The sequence below is a fragment of the Asterias amurensis genome, chromosome 10, assembly GCF_032118995.1.
Source record: "Asterias amurensis chromosome 10, ASM3211899v1".
NCBI lineage: Eukaryota > Metazoa > Echinodermata > Asteroidea > Forcipulatida > Asteriidae > Asterias > Asterias amurensis.
This window is the reverse complement of record NC_092657.1, coordinates 1,374,807-1,391,128: the sequence shown is the minus strand read 5'-3', so window position 1 is coordinate 1,391,128 and position 16,322 is coordinate 1,374,807. Positions and strand designations below refer to the sequence as shown.

General features: G+C 41.8%; 1 protein-coding gene across 2 annotated transcripts in view; it reads right to left on the bottom strand.

Moving 5' to 3' along the window:
- Positions 1 to 16,322, bottom strand: part of LOC139942831 (TBC1 domain family member 9-like) — a 33,720-nt gene that overhangs the window by 16,393 nt on the left and 1,005 nt on the right. The window contains exons 2-16 of one of the 2 annotated variants that reach the window (XM_071939612.1): positions 15,923 to 16,086; positions 15,281 to 15,358; positions 14,982 to 15,080; positions 13,830 to 13,916; positions 13,007 to 13,140; positions 11,491 to 11,693; positions 10,858 to 10,926; positions 10,569 to 10,701; positions 9,997 to 10,107; positions 9,690 to 9,778; positions 8,954 to 9,090; positions 4,244 to 4,342; positions 1,511 to 1,658; positions 961 to 1,069; positions 381 to 570 (exon numbers count right to left, since the gene is read on the bottom strand). In XM_071939612.1, the coding sequence (XP_071795713.1) occupies positions 381 to 570; positions 961 to 1,069; positions 1,511 to 1,658; positions 4,244 to 4,342; positions 8,954 to 9,090; positions 9,690 to 9,778; positions 9,997 to 10,107; positions 10,569 to 10,701; positions 10,858 to 10,926; positions 11,491 to 11,693; positions 13,007 to 13,140; positions 13,830 to 13,916; positions 14,982 to 15,080; positions 15,281 to 15,358; positions 15,923 to 16,086 (1,850 nt within the window). The remainder of the gene's footprint in view (positions 1 to 380; positions 571 to 960; positions 1,070 to 1,510; positions 1,659 to 4,243; positions 4,343 to 8,953; positions 9,091 to 9,689; positions 9,779 to 9,996; positions 10,108 to 10,568; positions 10,702 to 10,857; positions 10,927 to 11,490; positions 11,694 to 13,006; positions 13,141 to 13,829; positions 13,917 to 14,981; positions 15,081 to 15,280; positions 15,359 to 15,922; positions 16,087 to 16,322) is intronic. The other variant, XM_071939614.1, reaches the window with a different exon arrangement.

Sequence of the window (16,322 nt, the reverse complement as noted above, 5' to 3'; positions counted from 1 at the left end):
CCAGGGGTAAGTTCTTAATTGGTCTCTTACCTATACTTGGGTTTCTATAAGCGTGGGCAGTCAGGGCCTGGAGTGAGTTCTTAATTGGTCTCTCACCTATACTTGGGTTTCTATAAGCGTGGGCAGTCAGGGCCTGGAGTGAGTTCTTAATTGGTCTCTTACCTATACTTGGGTTTCTATAAGCGTGGGCAGTCAGGGCCAGGAGTAAGTTCTTAATTGGTCTCTTACCTATACTTGGGTTTCTATAAGCGTGGGCAGTCAGGGCCAGGAGTAAGTTCTTAATTGGTCTCTTACCTATACTTGGGTTTCTATAAGAAGCATAGGCCGTCAGGAAACCAGCGTAATGCAGCGATTGATCATGTTCTTAATTGGTATCTTACCTATACTTGGGTTCCTATATGCGTAGGCAGTCAAGACCCGTCGTAATGCAGCAATACCAAGCTCTGATTGGAAGGCTGGGTGTTCTGGGAGCGATCGGTGAAGATCTCGTTCGATCTCATCAGTCGCAATGCTGTCCTTCCCTAGGCTCTGCTCCACCAAAGACTGATAGTAACCAGCTTGGGTCGCCATCTGAAAAATTCCATACACATTGCTTTTTGAACAATGAAATGGGTGATTTGGAGTAGAATTACACACAAATGTATGCCAGTTATGGAGTTGGAAGTAGTAAAAGCTTTAAGCATGCAACGGATACATGTACATACACATGTCACGCGATGACTTACCAACTACGACCAGTCCAAATATTAAATGCATACCAAGGGGTCTTTGTAATGTGAACTCAATCAATCAATCACTCTATAACTTTCAGAAATCAACCTAAATGCAACCAAATTTATACAAATTAAAAAGCACCACTACAACCAAAATGATAATATAAAAAACAAGAAGAAACAAAATATAATAATAGCAATAACAATAATGTGGCATTTTAGGCCAAACACTAGCCCTGTAGCTTACCTCATTGACAGCACCAGAGAAGAGCAGCCAGATTTCCCCTCGTAGACCCTCTGGAATTCCTTTAACAATCAATTCCTGGGTGTCAATAGTCCGATACATTGACACACCCCTGAACATACACAAACAAAGAATATCTCTCAGACATTTTCTCTCCCCGACTCAAGGAGTTACTGGCACAAAAAAAAAGTGATCTTTCTTTTGCATGCTGTGATAAGATGAAATAATAACAATGAAGTCTTGTAGAGCGCCGGTATCCGCCAAAAAGGCACTCATGGAGCTCACTCATATTGACCCCTTGCATGTGCGGCGACTGTGCCACGCTCACCATGTTGGTAGTCAATAGGCTTACGTGTAAACGCCGCGTCACCTAAAAATGCGCACTTCACTGAATAACACACGTTGACATTGACCACCAAAATGGCGCATCCAAGATTATTCTGCTGATGACGTCAGGTGAAATGGGTCAATATAGGATGGTGCCATGTTGTGCAGTAATTACAATGAGCCCAATTTGAATAAAGTGCTATTTTTGTGTTGGGCTAAAAATTACCTTCCAAACTCCTTGAAGTGAATATCCCATAAGTGCGTCTTGACGGACTCCTTGACGGAAATCTCGTCCGATCCTCGTCGATTGAACAACGTGATCAACGCCGGCTGCAGCTGGACTGACAAACTGTTTGAGAGATCGTTGGTGTCATCTGAAAGGGGGTAATCAATCAATCAATCTATCAATCAATCAATCCATCAATCAAAAGTCATTTAAAGAGCGCAAAAATCAAAAGTTTGCTCAATATTCCAACATGTTTTTAGACGCGCAATACCGAAATTCATTTCACTGTATAGTGTTATTTTACATGTGACAATAAAACATCACACTACTTTAGCACACAATGTTTCCCATCACCGCAATTGCCTGCTTAGCAGAAACCGGTCACCAGCCAAAATAACATGTGAAGACTATTGTGCATATGACTGGTTTCCTATGAATTTCTTAGCATAAATATTTTAATAAGCAATATTTATCAACTCTGTGAAAATGGACCGTGGATGTACTACATGATCAATGCAGACTAAAGCTGATAGGGTGTTTATGCAAAGACTATTTTCCGAGAAATTGTTTTGCAGGTCAAAAAGCCGCTCATACAATTATGGTGCGATTTTCAATTGTAAACATGCACTACCTAAAATGCGCACTACGCTGTATAACACAAGGGTTTGCCCTTAACTTTTTCAGTTACTAGCCAGCATGAATAGTTATAGTTTGTCATTTCACTTGTCCGCAAGCTTTTTCACTGGTTTAAAGATTTCTTTCAACATTGTCAAAAGACCCTTCCCATGGAATATGTAAATTGCACATAGCGCATGAGCAGTAACGTTTTTTTTTGGCAAAATGAGGGAACATTGAGCTGTTTCATACACGGCTAATGGATGCGTGACACAGATGCGATTGTGCGTCTGCTTAGTGCACAACTCTATGGCATTTGCCAACCAAGGGTCTGTACGCATGCGTGTAATTAGCATATTTCATGGGAAGGGTCCATTGTCATCTACATGTAGCATATGGGATTATTAAGTTGAACTGATATGAAGTGGTTTACATGTAGCAATGGGAAGTACATATAATAAACGAACCAGTCGGACCGCTTGGAGAGAATTCTGACTGAGCATCGCTTGTTTTAACTGTCATGTTGGCCAGCGGACCATTTTTAAGGGAGAACTTAGCCTTGCTCAAGGCAGTCGAATTATTCACTCCGAAAAAAGACCGCCGCTGTATAAAAACCCACCCGTACTCACTGTGCGTAAAACCCACCCGTATTCACTGTGCGTAACATCGCACGACACGATGCCCCCGTACACTATCCGCATGCGGAGGCCGTCAGGCCGACAGCCTTGTAGGATCTGTGTTGAAGCCACTGACCTCATTACTATAATAAGCGAAGAGTTCCCACGGTCAGCTCATTACCATAATGCCCGCGAAAGACGAGACATGTTTACCTCACACACCACCACCACGGATGCATGATAGGGTCCAAAGGTCGTGATAAGGGAAGTGCGTGATTGGACGTCAAAATGAATAGTTCATTTGCCTCACATCCTGTGTTGTCTGATAGGTCTGACGAACGATATACATATTCATGAGCTGCATACTAGCATATCGTAGAGCCCCCCCAATTTCGTCCACTATTGGAATTTTTTTAATACAACACATTAAAATGGGAAGATACAGACCCGACAAGGCTGTCGGCCTGACGGCCTCCGCATGCGGTTAGTGGTGTACGAGTGCGATGACTTGTGTGAACAGTATTCGTGCGATGTGACAGTGTGTATACGGGTGGGTCATTCGGTGTGATCGCACACACCATGCACAGGGTATACGGCGGGTGGGTTTACAGCTGCGTCTTTTCGGAGCAAATAATGCGACTGCCTTGAGCAAGGCTAGGGAGAACTCTGAAAACAGAGTGAAACTGACTCCTACATAAGCGCAATCAAGATTGTGGTGGTAACGTCATGTGATTTGGATAAATTTTAAAATGTTTTGATAGCTTTGGTGACAAGGTCATTACTGCAGTTTATGCAAATTTTTTAAAATTGGTTTTGTATATTTTTGAGCTCCTGTTAAATGAAGTTATTTGATCAAGAGTGGTCTCTTAGGAAAATTGTATGGCTATAAAAGATGATGTGGTAATTGCTTAAAGCCATTGGCAATTTCGGTAAACAGTATTGTACAAAGGCCGACACTATCACAACTTATATACTAAATAATGAACCTGTGAAAATTCGATCGTCGGAGTCGGGAGAAAATAACGGGAAAACCGACCTTTGTTTCTGCACGTTCCACCGTGTCATGACATGTATTTACTATAAAACTGTAATTCTCGTTGTCGAGAATTGATAATATTGTTTCAATGTTTTCTCAAAAAATAAAGCATTTCACGTAATAATATTTCAAGAGAAGTGTCTTTTACCTTTACCTTCTGTAAACCCTGTAAGTTATTTGTAATCTTGTGAACTTTTTTTTCTGTTCTAAAAATGTATAATGGCTTCAAGTGGTGAGATGTTTGTCTGACACCCGGATATTTTGAATGATTTGGGGTTGAATAAAGTAAAATTGACTCAAGCAGGATTTGAACCGATGACCTCAGGATTATCTGCTGGCGCTCTTCCAACTGAGCTACATAGCTCAATAAGCGCATGGAGTGCGATTGAACTTTGACCCAAACGAAGAAAAAAAACACGGTGAAGATGACATGAAGCAATGGTGATTCTAAGGGATCTGTTCTACCTGGGCTCATGCCAATAGCTGGGTTAAGATACATGTAGGGATTGGCGAACATGGACATGTTAGTTCCCATACCCGGTGATGTCGCCGAGCCGAAAGAACCTGTTGTTAATAAACAAACAATACACCATGCATGGAAAACAAAAAGTAAACACTGACTAATAGTAATAATGTTGAAGTCTTATATAGCGCACATTTATACACATTTATACAGGAAGGTACTACTTGTCAATACCATGCAGAGCCATGCAAGGAAAAACAACAGACAGTAAATATGCATCCAGTATTTCTACTACTTGAAAAAGTTAAAGGAACACATTGCCTTGGATCGGTCGAGTTGGTCTTTGAAAAGCGTTTGTAACCGTTTTTTATAAAATGCATATGGGTAGAAAGATGTTGCAAAAGTAGAATACATTGATCCACACAAACATGCCTCGAAATTGCGTGGTTTTCCTTTTACCTCGTCGACTAACACGTCGGCCATTTATGGGGGTCAAAATTTTGACTCCCATAAATGGCCGACCGTGTTAGTTCGCACAGTAGAAGGAAAACCACGCAATTTCGAGGCAAACTTGTGTGGATCATTGTATTCTACTTTTGAAACATCTTTCCAACCATATGCATTTTATAAAAAACGGTTACAAACGCTTTTGTTTTGACCAACTCGTCCGATCCAAGGCAACGTGTTCCTTTAATTGTGCTTGTTTTTCAAACTGTGCATTGGCTTGGTCGACTAAATTGGTTCTATTTATACAGTCAACCCTCGCAGCAGCCAGGGGATCACCTTAAAGCCATTGGACACTATTGGTAACTACTCAAAATAATTCTCATCATAAAACCTTTCTTGATTACGAGTAATGGGGAGAGGTTGATAGTATAAAACATTGTGAGAAACGGCTCCCTCTGAAGTAACATAGTTTTTGAGAAAGAAGTACTTTTCTGTTACGAAAGTGTCCAATGGCTTTCAGCGGATGCAACTTTTTGTTTATTTAGTTTATGAGATATGAACAACCCCCAAAACCGACTGATAAACTACATGTAATCTTTACATTCTGAAGTCAACTATTCTACTCTTTTTCTTTTCTTTTCTATTTGTTTTTTTCTGTTTTGCGAGATATAAACAACCTGAAACCTGACTAAGCTCTGATTACTTGTCAATAGCATGCAGAGTCATGCAAGGAAGAACAACAGAGAGTAAACATTTAGGCACTATCTTCACTACATGACTCATTAAATCTGCCCAGTTCTCAAACTGCGTTTGGTCGAATAAATCTGCTCTAAATACAGTCTACCCTCATTATAAAGAATACTATTACAAAGCTTTGTACAGAACATTCTGAAGTCTACAATTATACGCTTTACCAAAACATCTTTTGATTGAGATATAAACAGCCCCTAAACCAACTAATAAACTAACACAAAAGTGCGGTAAGAACCCCATCAGGGAATATTCTAAGGAAAGAAGCGCAAACTAAAAGGAAAAGATTTTGATCAAACTTACAATGAAAACTAAAATCATCTTCACTAGTGACCATGGTGTAATATGACATGTGGTCTGGTGTATAAAATAAACACACAGTGGGTTAGTACAACAAACACATAGCAACTCACATGCAACAAATCAATGTAGACTGGAATCCAGACCATGAAATTGTAATAATAATAATAAGACTTGTAATTGGTAATGCCCACATATCCACCCTGCTGGGTGTTCAAGGCCACATCCGAACTGACCCCTTGCATTGGCGGCCATCTTTTTAAAAATATGCACGCGTGAAAGGCTATCATTAGCCGAGAGTCCAGCGCAGCGCCTACACGCAAGCACTTTTTCCATTGTTCATCATCAAAGATGGCGGTCAGCGAAGTCATGTACAATCCATCTACTGACAGCTTCAGCAGTGTAGCTGAAACGGATTATGTTTCCATATTCTGGCTTATGCAAACAGGCATATTGTAGCCATATATCGTATCACATCACGAGCAAAAGAGCCAGCGAGCTCGAACAGGCATATTTTGCACACAGCTTAAAGCCATTTTGAGGTATAGTGGGCACACAAAGCTTCAGAGGGCATTATAAAGTTTGGGTAAATTTGTCTGTAGTTGCCCAAACCAAACAGTACACTACTATAGTCTTGTGGAAGTGTCCTGGCCGAGCGGTTATAAGAGCACCAAATTCAAACTCTGGTGTTTCTGATCAGCAGAGTGTGATCCCAAGCCATGACACTTGTGTCCTAAGCAGGACACTTAACAATGGCTTCGTCCTTCGGATGCTACGTGAAGCCATTGGTCTCATGTGTTGTGTAACGCATGTAAAAGAACCTACCGTATTTTCCTGCGGATAAGACGCGTCTTATCTGACTTTTTAGACCCCAAAAACATCGATGCGTCTTATCTTTCGGTGCGCCTTGTCTGCTGACGATTGATTTTTTTTTATGATCACTGCGTGAAATAAAAAATACCTTCATGTCCAGTTCAAATCAACGATCTTTGTGTGAAGAATCCTTACTCAATAATGCGGTCGAACAAGGCTATTCAGACACTGTGACCGTATTTTCGTTCGAACAATGCCGCAATCCCCCAGACGGTCCAATTATTCCAACAATGCTGCAACGTGTTTATTCCCCATGACCGTGTTTTTCATTCCATTAATGCCGCAATGCGTCTAGCTTTCGGTCCAACAGACGTCGGCAGTGTACAAACGTTTTTCTGTGTGGCCGGGTATTCGTTCCGAAAACGATTGACAGTCAATAACTTCATACAAACGTCATTCACCCAACCGCTATTGTGTGGTAAACTTTGAGGGTTTATTTTATTCTATTGCTTCAAAACTTCGGGTAAGAACGGTTGTTAAAATCATGGTTGCCCTTGCATGAAACTTGCCTGTAAAATCAACGATGTCCAAGTTCAGACTCGAAAATCTCTCAAAACGACACAGAAAATTAGCCCCAAAACGCAACCGTTCCGAGGTCTGTAAATTTAATCACGCAACACAAAAGCAGATATCACGCCTATAGTCGTTGTTACTGTGAGTGTGACAATAAATACAAGAAACATTGAACGCTAGAGGGCGTTTTGGAACATTGTAATAGCGTGAGGTTAAACGCTCTCTATTGGTAAAAAATACGTAAACCAACATAAACGCATTGAGACAAGACTCGACGTGTCTGGGCTAGACTGCGCCCCTGTCTTTATCCGGAAGGTCCCTGCCGCTAGATCCAGTGATTCCCTTTGGATACAATGAACGTGCAGTGATATAGATGCCCAATAGTCACTGCTCTCAAGTCGCAATGGAATTTGACTGCATACGTTCAGGCTATGTCTGGGCATGCTTGGGATCCGCACAGTCACGTGGGAATTTTGGCGCATTTCCAGGCAGCGCAAATGCGACGGCTTAGCGCAACCCGTCGGCGAACATCGTTCAATACGGTGCCCACATGGTCTCCAACATCTGTTGTGCAATCTCGAGATTGAGCAGCGCAATCCACTGTGTACATGTGCATATTAATGTGCATGCAGCGACATCCCGGCCGGAGGATACATTACTACACCCACACGCTACGTCCGTCTGTCGTTGCAATGTATCTGTATCAGCAAGGATCCTCGTAGTTTGTGGGGACGTCGGATGGATGTGTCCAGGGAGGCATTGTGTTCATGTTGCAAATAAAATTAACTTCAGACAGTGCGTGGACCATGGTTTCTGCCCGCTGATTGGGCCAAACTTTATGTTATTTACAATATACAGCGTTGGCTGATTGGATAAAGGTCGGTATACGTAGGTTCTCAAAGGCAACAAATTACGTCTTTGTGTCAATGTACCGACAACGGGTGGCGCCAGGTGTTCTTTTGTTTGCGGTTAAACATGCGCCTTGTGCGGCGGTGCGCCTTGTCTGCTGACGTTTGAATTTTTTTTGTCATTTTAGCGTCCTGCGCCTTGTCCGCCGAGCGTCTTATCCGCAGGAAAATACGGTAGTGCACCTATTGAAAAGTGAAGGGGGTTCGCCCCGGTGTTCCTGGCTGTGGCTGCTGTATGTGCCGTAGCACCTTGTAAACCCTGAGAAGGTGCTAACTAATTGGGTCTCAAAATTCATCACTGCAATAACCTATATTTCGGAAAGTTTGTATATACTCAGCGCCTTGAGTACCTTGTTTGGTAGATACGTGGGCTATATCATAGTGTTAACAATTTAGAGACCGTAGCCACAAGCGGCTTGTACCAAACTGCCCATAGCCACAAGACGCAAAGTTCGGCATACTTCCATTCACATAAAGAGGTCAAATAAAGGTCAATTCCGAAATCAAATTTTCAAAATATCTTATGTTAACATATCATCAAAATTTCCTCAACGTGTTTGAGAAGCAGGCATGCAAGGGCGCCTTTGGCTGCCAGCCACATCAACCCATTATGACCACGGAGTACAGCAAAGACCGAAAGTGTTTGATTTTTCCCGAGGGAGGGAAACCGGATAGTCTGGAAAACCCTTGTGGCACAGCAGAGAACCAATGCACAACTCAACTCACATATGGCCCTGGCCGGGAATCGAACCGGGGTCACCTTGGTGAGAGCTTTACGCACAAGCCAACCAAGCCAACCATATTGCTGCAATTTTACTGAAAATATATGATTCCAACAAAACATGGACACAGAGTCCAATTCATGGAAGCTATTCTGTTACTAAAAAAAAGAGGGTGTTACAAAACATATTGCACCCTTACCTGATTTGTTGCTGGTGTTACTGCTGGTACTTCCTAGACTCCCTAAGCTGCTGCTGATTTGTGCCAGGGATTTAGCCGGTAGCTCCACTAGACTGTTGCTACTATTGGAACCGATGGACACACTGTCACTGCGATGCCTGACAGAAATAAAAAGCTAGTAAATAGATTTGTTTGTGATGACAAAGCTTACACTATAAAACTCACTGAAATAACACTAAGCATAATAAACAACAAGGGAACTGACTGGACAATTGTGCTTTATTACTTAGAGAAAAATATATAATTATAGAGAAGAAGTTGCATCCTTTAAACCACTTACGTTGGATGACATGTTAACATGCGAAAGGTTTCTGGATTGGCCTCCGACGGATGTTTTTCAATCCACAGGCAAATCACCCATTTAGTATTCCAATTCCAACCCACGACCTTTGCATTGGTAGAGCAGATGTCTGACCAACTAGACCAACAACCTAGCCCGATGACTAAAGGCAGTTTGAATCCTATGTGTTAACAGCGCAGGGCTCGATTTAGACACTAGCCCAGTGTGCAATCACTAGTCAAGAGTGCCAAGTCACCACCAAGGACTAGTGAAAATTTGTGCGGGCCAAGGAAAAAAGTTAGGGCAAGGGCTGCAGCGGCTTCCGCAACAATTTAATAGAGTTAGTTTGACTTCTCACTTGCAACCCCAAAACAAAGATATTGTAAATATAAAGAGCTTGATGGGTCTTCATCTCACCTTGTGTTTTCTGTTGTCTTGGAGAGGAAGTCTGCGATGTGATGAACCAAGAAATCTCTGTCTTTTAACGACGCAAACAAAATGGTCATCTGCAAACAAGAAAAGTATCCTTGAAAAATTATACGCAATATTTAAAGAGAAAGTACACCATTTGTTCGTTGAAAGAGAAAATTTATTTCTATCCCGGCTTCATTAGACATGATCGCTACTTTTTTTGCCGACAGCATTCAAATTTACCAAGTTAAGAATCTAAAATAAAAATAAAACTGGTTAAAACGTTACATCAAAACACACACAAAATACTTACCTTGGATCTTGTGGAAACATGTAATCCATTCTGAATCACTGATGAATTCTCAACTTTTTCGATGACGGTGACTTCACGCATCGGAATCACAACATGGACAAGGTTCTTCAACTGAAAAAAAAAGTTTTATAGAAAAACAAAGTCAGATAAGGATGGCATGTCATGGTCGAGTGGTCACGCACAATGGACTCAAGCTCTGGCGTGTTTTGATCAGCAGATTTAAATCACAAGGTTGTGAGTTGACTGGAATATTTATTCTTTAGTTACTGAATCACTATTTTTGTATTTGTGCAATTCATAATCCTAGACGCTTAACCAATGTTTGTATTAAAAATTGGCTGTTGCCAGCTTGGTGTTTATATCCCCTTGTGGGAGTTTGCCGGGTTCCCTTGATCATCTAAGCAAACAAACATTCTGAAATGTTGCAGGCCTAGAATTACAAGAAGGTCACAACCTCCCTTGACCTTGTCTTGGCCTTGGTTCCCCTTCAAGATTTCCAATGGAAGTGCCCTTTGCAAAATGAAAATGGCCTTGCCCTCTCAAAGATGAAAATTCAGACCAAATTTTCTTACCCTACTAGCGAAGCACATGTAGTTACGTGACAAGTAAAGAACTCCGTTAACATGTGTCTTGTTGTATGGGGTCCACAGAGTACATGGAACATTACCATCCAGCTTCTCAATGCTTGGCAGACGAAATACTTGTCTGGAAAGAAATAGAAAACTTCATTAGAATAAAGAAAGAGTTTTAAATATGGGTGGTCGAGTTCGCTTTCCTGAAAGTTTCTTGGATTCAAGAACATGAAATGAAATATACAAGTTCGTATTTTGAAGTTCAATTTATAAAGCAGGTTTGCTTCACCTATAAGCTTCACTCCTTAGCCGAGCATCCAGGTCTCTCTTCAAGGATGACACTTTCTTCTTCTTTTTGCTGAAAAAAAAATTGGAGAGAAAAGAATTGTGGCTGTTTCATAGTGTGTCATGTCCTAGATGTTAAGAGCACCCGATTCAAACCCTGGTGTTTCTGATCAGCAGAGAGTTGGTTCAAACCCGTTGTGACACCCAAGTCCTTAAGCAAGACACCATTATGCCTTGTCCTATGGATGGCAGCAGGTTGCGTCACAGCACTTTGTAAAACATTACACAATACAAAATAAATGATCCGAATTACATAAAATTTGGGATTTGGGCATTTCTCAGGGAGTCCAATCAGCACACCGCATTTCATTTAAATCCGTGAGGGTCAGGTCCAAAAGCGTGTTGAATTAACATGGAATTACCCCCTTTTACATAGATGTAAAAGGAGTAGTTCTCATAATTCAAACGTTGTCCCACTTACCTTGCAGGAAAATACTTTTAAAGCACCTTGACTATCACTGAGTGATGGGTATGCTCGCTATATAAGAAGCCACTATTATTATTAGCATTCACAGTTATGCAACATTTTTTTAAATATTAGTGTTAGCCGCAGCACAAAGTTTTAAACGCCACTTACTTGATTCTCGTTCTCGTTGGAAGATCTTTGTCTTGCTCAAAGCTTTCTTCGGAGAGCAGTTGTCTCATCGCTATATTGGCAAGTTGCTCCATCAGTCCGAACGTCTCCATCGGACGAACGAACATCGAGAAGTAATAATCCTGGTCTCGGGTCGATAGTTTGATGCTCTCCGGGAAAATAACTGCGTTGCTTTTCTCAAGATGCTGGAAGATTAAGAAAAAGTTGGGTTTCAACTTATGAGAGTGAACCATTGCTAATGTGATCGGTATAAACCATGTTACAATGTCAGGCTCCTAGTGGATGATACCCAAGCCTACATCCTTACAGGCTGTGAAGGGGGTAACCCTGTTTCAGCCCCAGGAGTAGGTGGCTCCTAGTGGATGCTACCCATGCCTACATCCTTACAGACTGTGAAGGGGGTAACCATGTGTCAGCCCTAGGAGTAGGTGGCTCATAGTGGATGATATCCATGCCTACATCCTTACAGGCTGTGAAGGGAGTAACCCTGTTTCAGCCCTAGGAGTAGGTGGCTCCTAGTGGATGATACCCAAGCCTACATCCTTATAGGCTGTGAAGGGGGTAACCCTGTTTCAGCCCCAGGAGTAGGTGGCTCCTAGCGGATGATACCCAAGCCTACATCCTTTATGGACTGTGAAGGGGGTAACCCTGTTTCAGCCCTAGGAGTAGGTGGCTCCTAGTGGATGATACCCAAGCCTACATCCTTACAGGCTGTGAAGGGGGTAACCATGTGTCAGCCCTAGGAGTAGGTGGCTTCTAGTGGATGATACCAATGCCTACATCCTTATGGACTGTGAAGGGGGTAACCCTGTTTCAGCCCTAGGAGTAGGTGGCTCCTAATGGATGATACCCAAGCCTACATCCTTACAGACTGTGAATAGGGTAACCATGTTTCAGCCCTAGGAGTAGGTGGCTCCTAGTGGATGCTACCCATGCCTACATCCTTACAGGCTGTGAAGGGGGTAACCCTGTTTGAGCCCCAGGAGTAGGTGGCTCCTAGTGGATGCTACCCATGCCTACATCCTTATGGACTGTGAAGGGGGTAGCCCTGTTTCAACCCAGGAGTAGGTGGCTCCTAGTGGATGATACCCATGCCTACATCCTTACAGGCTGTAAAGGGGGTAACCCTGTTTGAGCCCCAGGAGTAGGTGGCTCCTAGTGGATGCTACCCATGCCTACATCCTTATGGACTGTGAAGGGGGTAGCCCTGTTTCAACCCAGGAGTAGGTGGCTCCTAGTGGATGATACCCATGCCTACATCCTTACAGGCTGTGAAGGGGGAACCATGTGTCAGCCCCAGGAGTAGGTGGCTCCTAGTGGATGATACCCATGCCTACATCCTTACAGGCTGTGAAGGGGGAACCATGTGTCAGCCCCAGGAGTAGATGGCCCAAATTAGTTAAGTGTAGCCCTCACCTTGTAGTGGCCGTCCGGCCATGTGAGTTGAGTATTACCTCAAAACTAAAATATTAAAAAAATAAAAAGAGGCAGCTATTACCGTGACGTCAGTCCAGCGTATGAATAATCTCGCCTCGGTGCCCATGAGAAACGAGTAGAAGTAGAGATGGTTCACACTGAGGTACATCCAACCTTGTCGAGGGACTTTACTCTTCCAATAACTACAAGAATAATCTGTTTCAAAAGAGAATCACAAAGTTCTGTACTTTATTCTATGTTTCTGGTAATGAAACCAAGGATGCCTCATAAGTGAACCTAATTGCTGTAGCTCACAAGCCTGAGGAAACCTGTAAACAAGGATGCTTGCTATGTGAATCAGAAAAAAGGGGTTAACCTTTTACTCTTCCACAATAATTATTCTTCGTCTTCTAACAATGACGAGAGCAAGCTAGTCGAAACGTTGCGACCAATTTAAGAACTGACTCCACGGTAGTACAGTTAATCACGATCCTATAAGCTAAAGTAGTAGTCCCAGCCTATTTTCTTTATCATCCCCCCGGGTAAAAGTTAAAAAGCAGGAAGTCTCCCGAACCCCCGAACACCTACTCCGCGGTAGTAGAATTAAGCAAGACAGTTCTCCAAGAACAAACTCTGCCTGGCAAGTAGTTACACACATGGGTTACCGCAAACCAAATATACATTGATACCTCACCATGCAATGCCTTAAATCCTTATACTCTTGGTTTGTTTATTGTGTACTACCATTCCTAGTACACTTAGGATCACTATTTCCCATCAAAAGGACAAAGCAATTTTGTTAAAGTATCTTGCCAAGACCGGAACTTGAACCTGCGCTCTGCTGATCAATAACACCAAATCTCAAATTCTGAATTCAAATTGAAATACTTTTGGATAAAACTTACAGTTGACGAGCTTTTCATCTTCAGTGACTTTGAAGAGTCGATGCCATTTCTCACATGCTGACTTGAAGGCTTTGCTTTCTTCATCAACTGTGTGTTAAAAACAAAAAAAGTAAGTGCACTTCTATAGACGATGTGACCTCTGACGTCACACGAAAACCATAACATGATTTGCGCGCATACCGCCGGGCAAAACCTTTGTGTTTTGGCAGCCAGCTAGAAAGTGTACGCAATCTTACTTTGACTACGCAACTCAGTGCCCGGCGAAACATGACGTATATAGTGTTTTGTCAACAGAGGGCGGTTTGAATGTAAACATAGGTCACATCGTCTATAGATCTCCTTCGTTTATTTTACTAATAATAATATTGACTCTTAGTTATATAGTGTTCTTCCAAAGAATGAACATTATTAACCCTGGTCACTGGGCCATTCATTTCAGTCCTTGAACTATCTCAGCTCCCTTGGGAGTAAACAGCCTGCGCTGCCAAGTGTTTACATGTAGCTCACCAAACTAAATAATAATAATTAGTTCTTATACAGCACATTTTACACTAACTTATCAATGCACTTTACATCGGTGCCCTGATCATTGGGCCAATAACATTCTTTTATCTTCCTCAGCTCACTTGGAGTATACAATCCGGGGCTGCCGTGGCGCTCCAAAGGCTTTTTTAAACACAATATGTAAAACTCAAAACCTCTACCCTCACAGGTATTCAATTATCTGGGTGAAGGGGGTCAATTTTAATAAAGCATCTTGCTCAAAGACCAGGATTTGAACCCACACTCGATGAATTAACCACTAGAACTTGAGTCCAGTGCACTAGACCACTCGGCCATGCTTTTTGTTACCCGGATTCGGCTTGTCTCTTATGGTGATAGGGCATTCTCTAACCTTCCCCCCGCCTCTGGAACTCTCTGCCTCAAAGTCTAAGAGATACACATGACATTTCTCACTTCCAAAACTCCCTTAAAACACATCTTTTCAGACTGGCCTTCGAACACATTTGAGATTTCTTTTATTGACCTGGACCGGCGTCTTTGAATGTTTATACAGAGAAAATGCACCTTACAAATGCTGTGTTTTATTATTATTGTTAATGTGACACGCTACAAAATGACATTGACTCAAAATCTGTTTTTCTTTCTCACCTTCTTTGGGGGACTCTTCAGCCGTTTCTAAATTAGCAACCAGGCTTTCTATTTTACACTTTACAAACTCTGTAATGTCCTCTTCAGCTTCAAACGCACCTGCAAAAGCAAAACAAATCAGTTCACATATCAGACCCTGAAATATCTCCTGGGTCACATGTTATTTGTGTCAGTGTGAATGGAGGTAATGCTCACCCAATGTTTAATTATAGAGATTTGTTCCAGCAAATTAAGTAACATTGAGTTTCTAATGGGACACATGTTATTTGACAATGGTGTGAATGGAGGTTAAAACTCACCAAGGGTTTCCATCAGATTCTGTTCCAGCCATTCCCAATGAACATTGATGTCTTTATTGTGTACAGCAGTGGCAACAGCTGAGAAAAATAAAGGAAAATAAAACTGTTGACCTTTTCACATCCTACCAAATCAACAGATATTAATAACAGCAATATAACTAATTAGGCAAAATAAAAAATAAAAAACAGCTGATCATCCCCTCCCTCATCCTTTTTTGAGGTTGCATCCTAATTTTTGTAGTATTTTTTATACTATTACGTTTTATTTTAGTTCTCCTCTTTTTCTCTTTTTAGAAAAACCCTGACGATCAACCGGTATTTCTTTTTACTTAGGCTCAACGGGCCTCAAATTTTACACTAGACCACCGGCTAGAGGCCAATGGCTTCAGTGACGGGCCAGTAGACACCAACTTCTTTGGGTGATGTGGATTCAGGCCTTATACTTCACAGAGCCAAAGGAGGCGATTGCCTCCATTGGCCCTTGCCATTACCTTGGTGCCCTTGAAATGCTCTTCCCCCAGTAGAAATTTACAATTTCCTCATAGGGTGCCAAAGAGAAAATGCCTTGGTACCCTTGCCCTTTCAAGAACGAAGCATACAGGCCTGTAGATTATTTCCAGGCCTTAGCTAATGATAACCTACTGTAGCTGACTTCAGTGTTTGGAGTCTGATGTAGAATGCGGTATGGCAGCGCTTTAGAGTCTAGCACGGAGTCCAAGGTACCGATGAAGAGAGAGGTCAAACTACCTCCGCCGTGACCTTTACGTCGCTGAAGAACAAAGTAAGGATTGGCTCTTTGTGTTATCCTGCAGGAAAATAAGAATCAACAAGGATTGAAAGAAACACTGTTTGATTGGTAATTAAATTTTTCGCAAGCTCCAGGACTGATACTGTTTTATTTTTATTTTATTTTTTATTTTTACAAACCAATTTTAAAATGTGGTTCAAACTGTTGATTGAGTTCGTAATCGTAGTGTTTTCATTGACAAATTACACAAAACAAAATATTCTCTTTAATTTATGAATTATTAATATTAGTGTG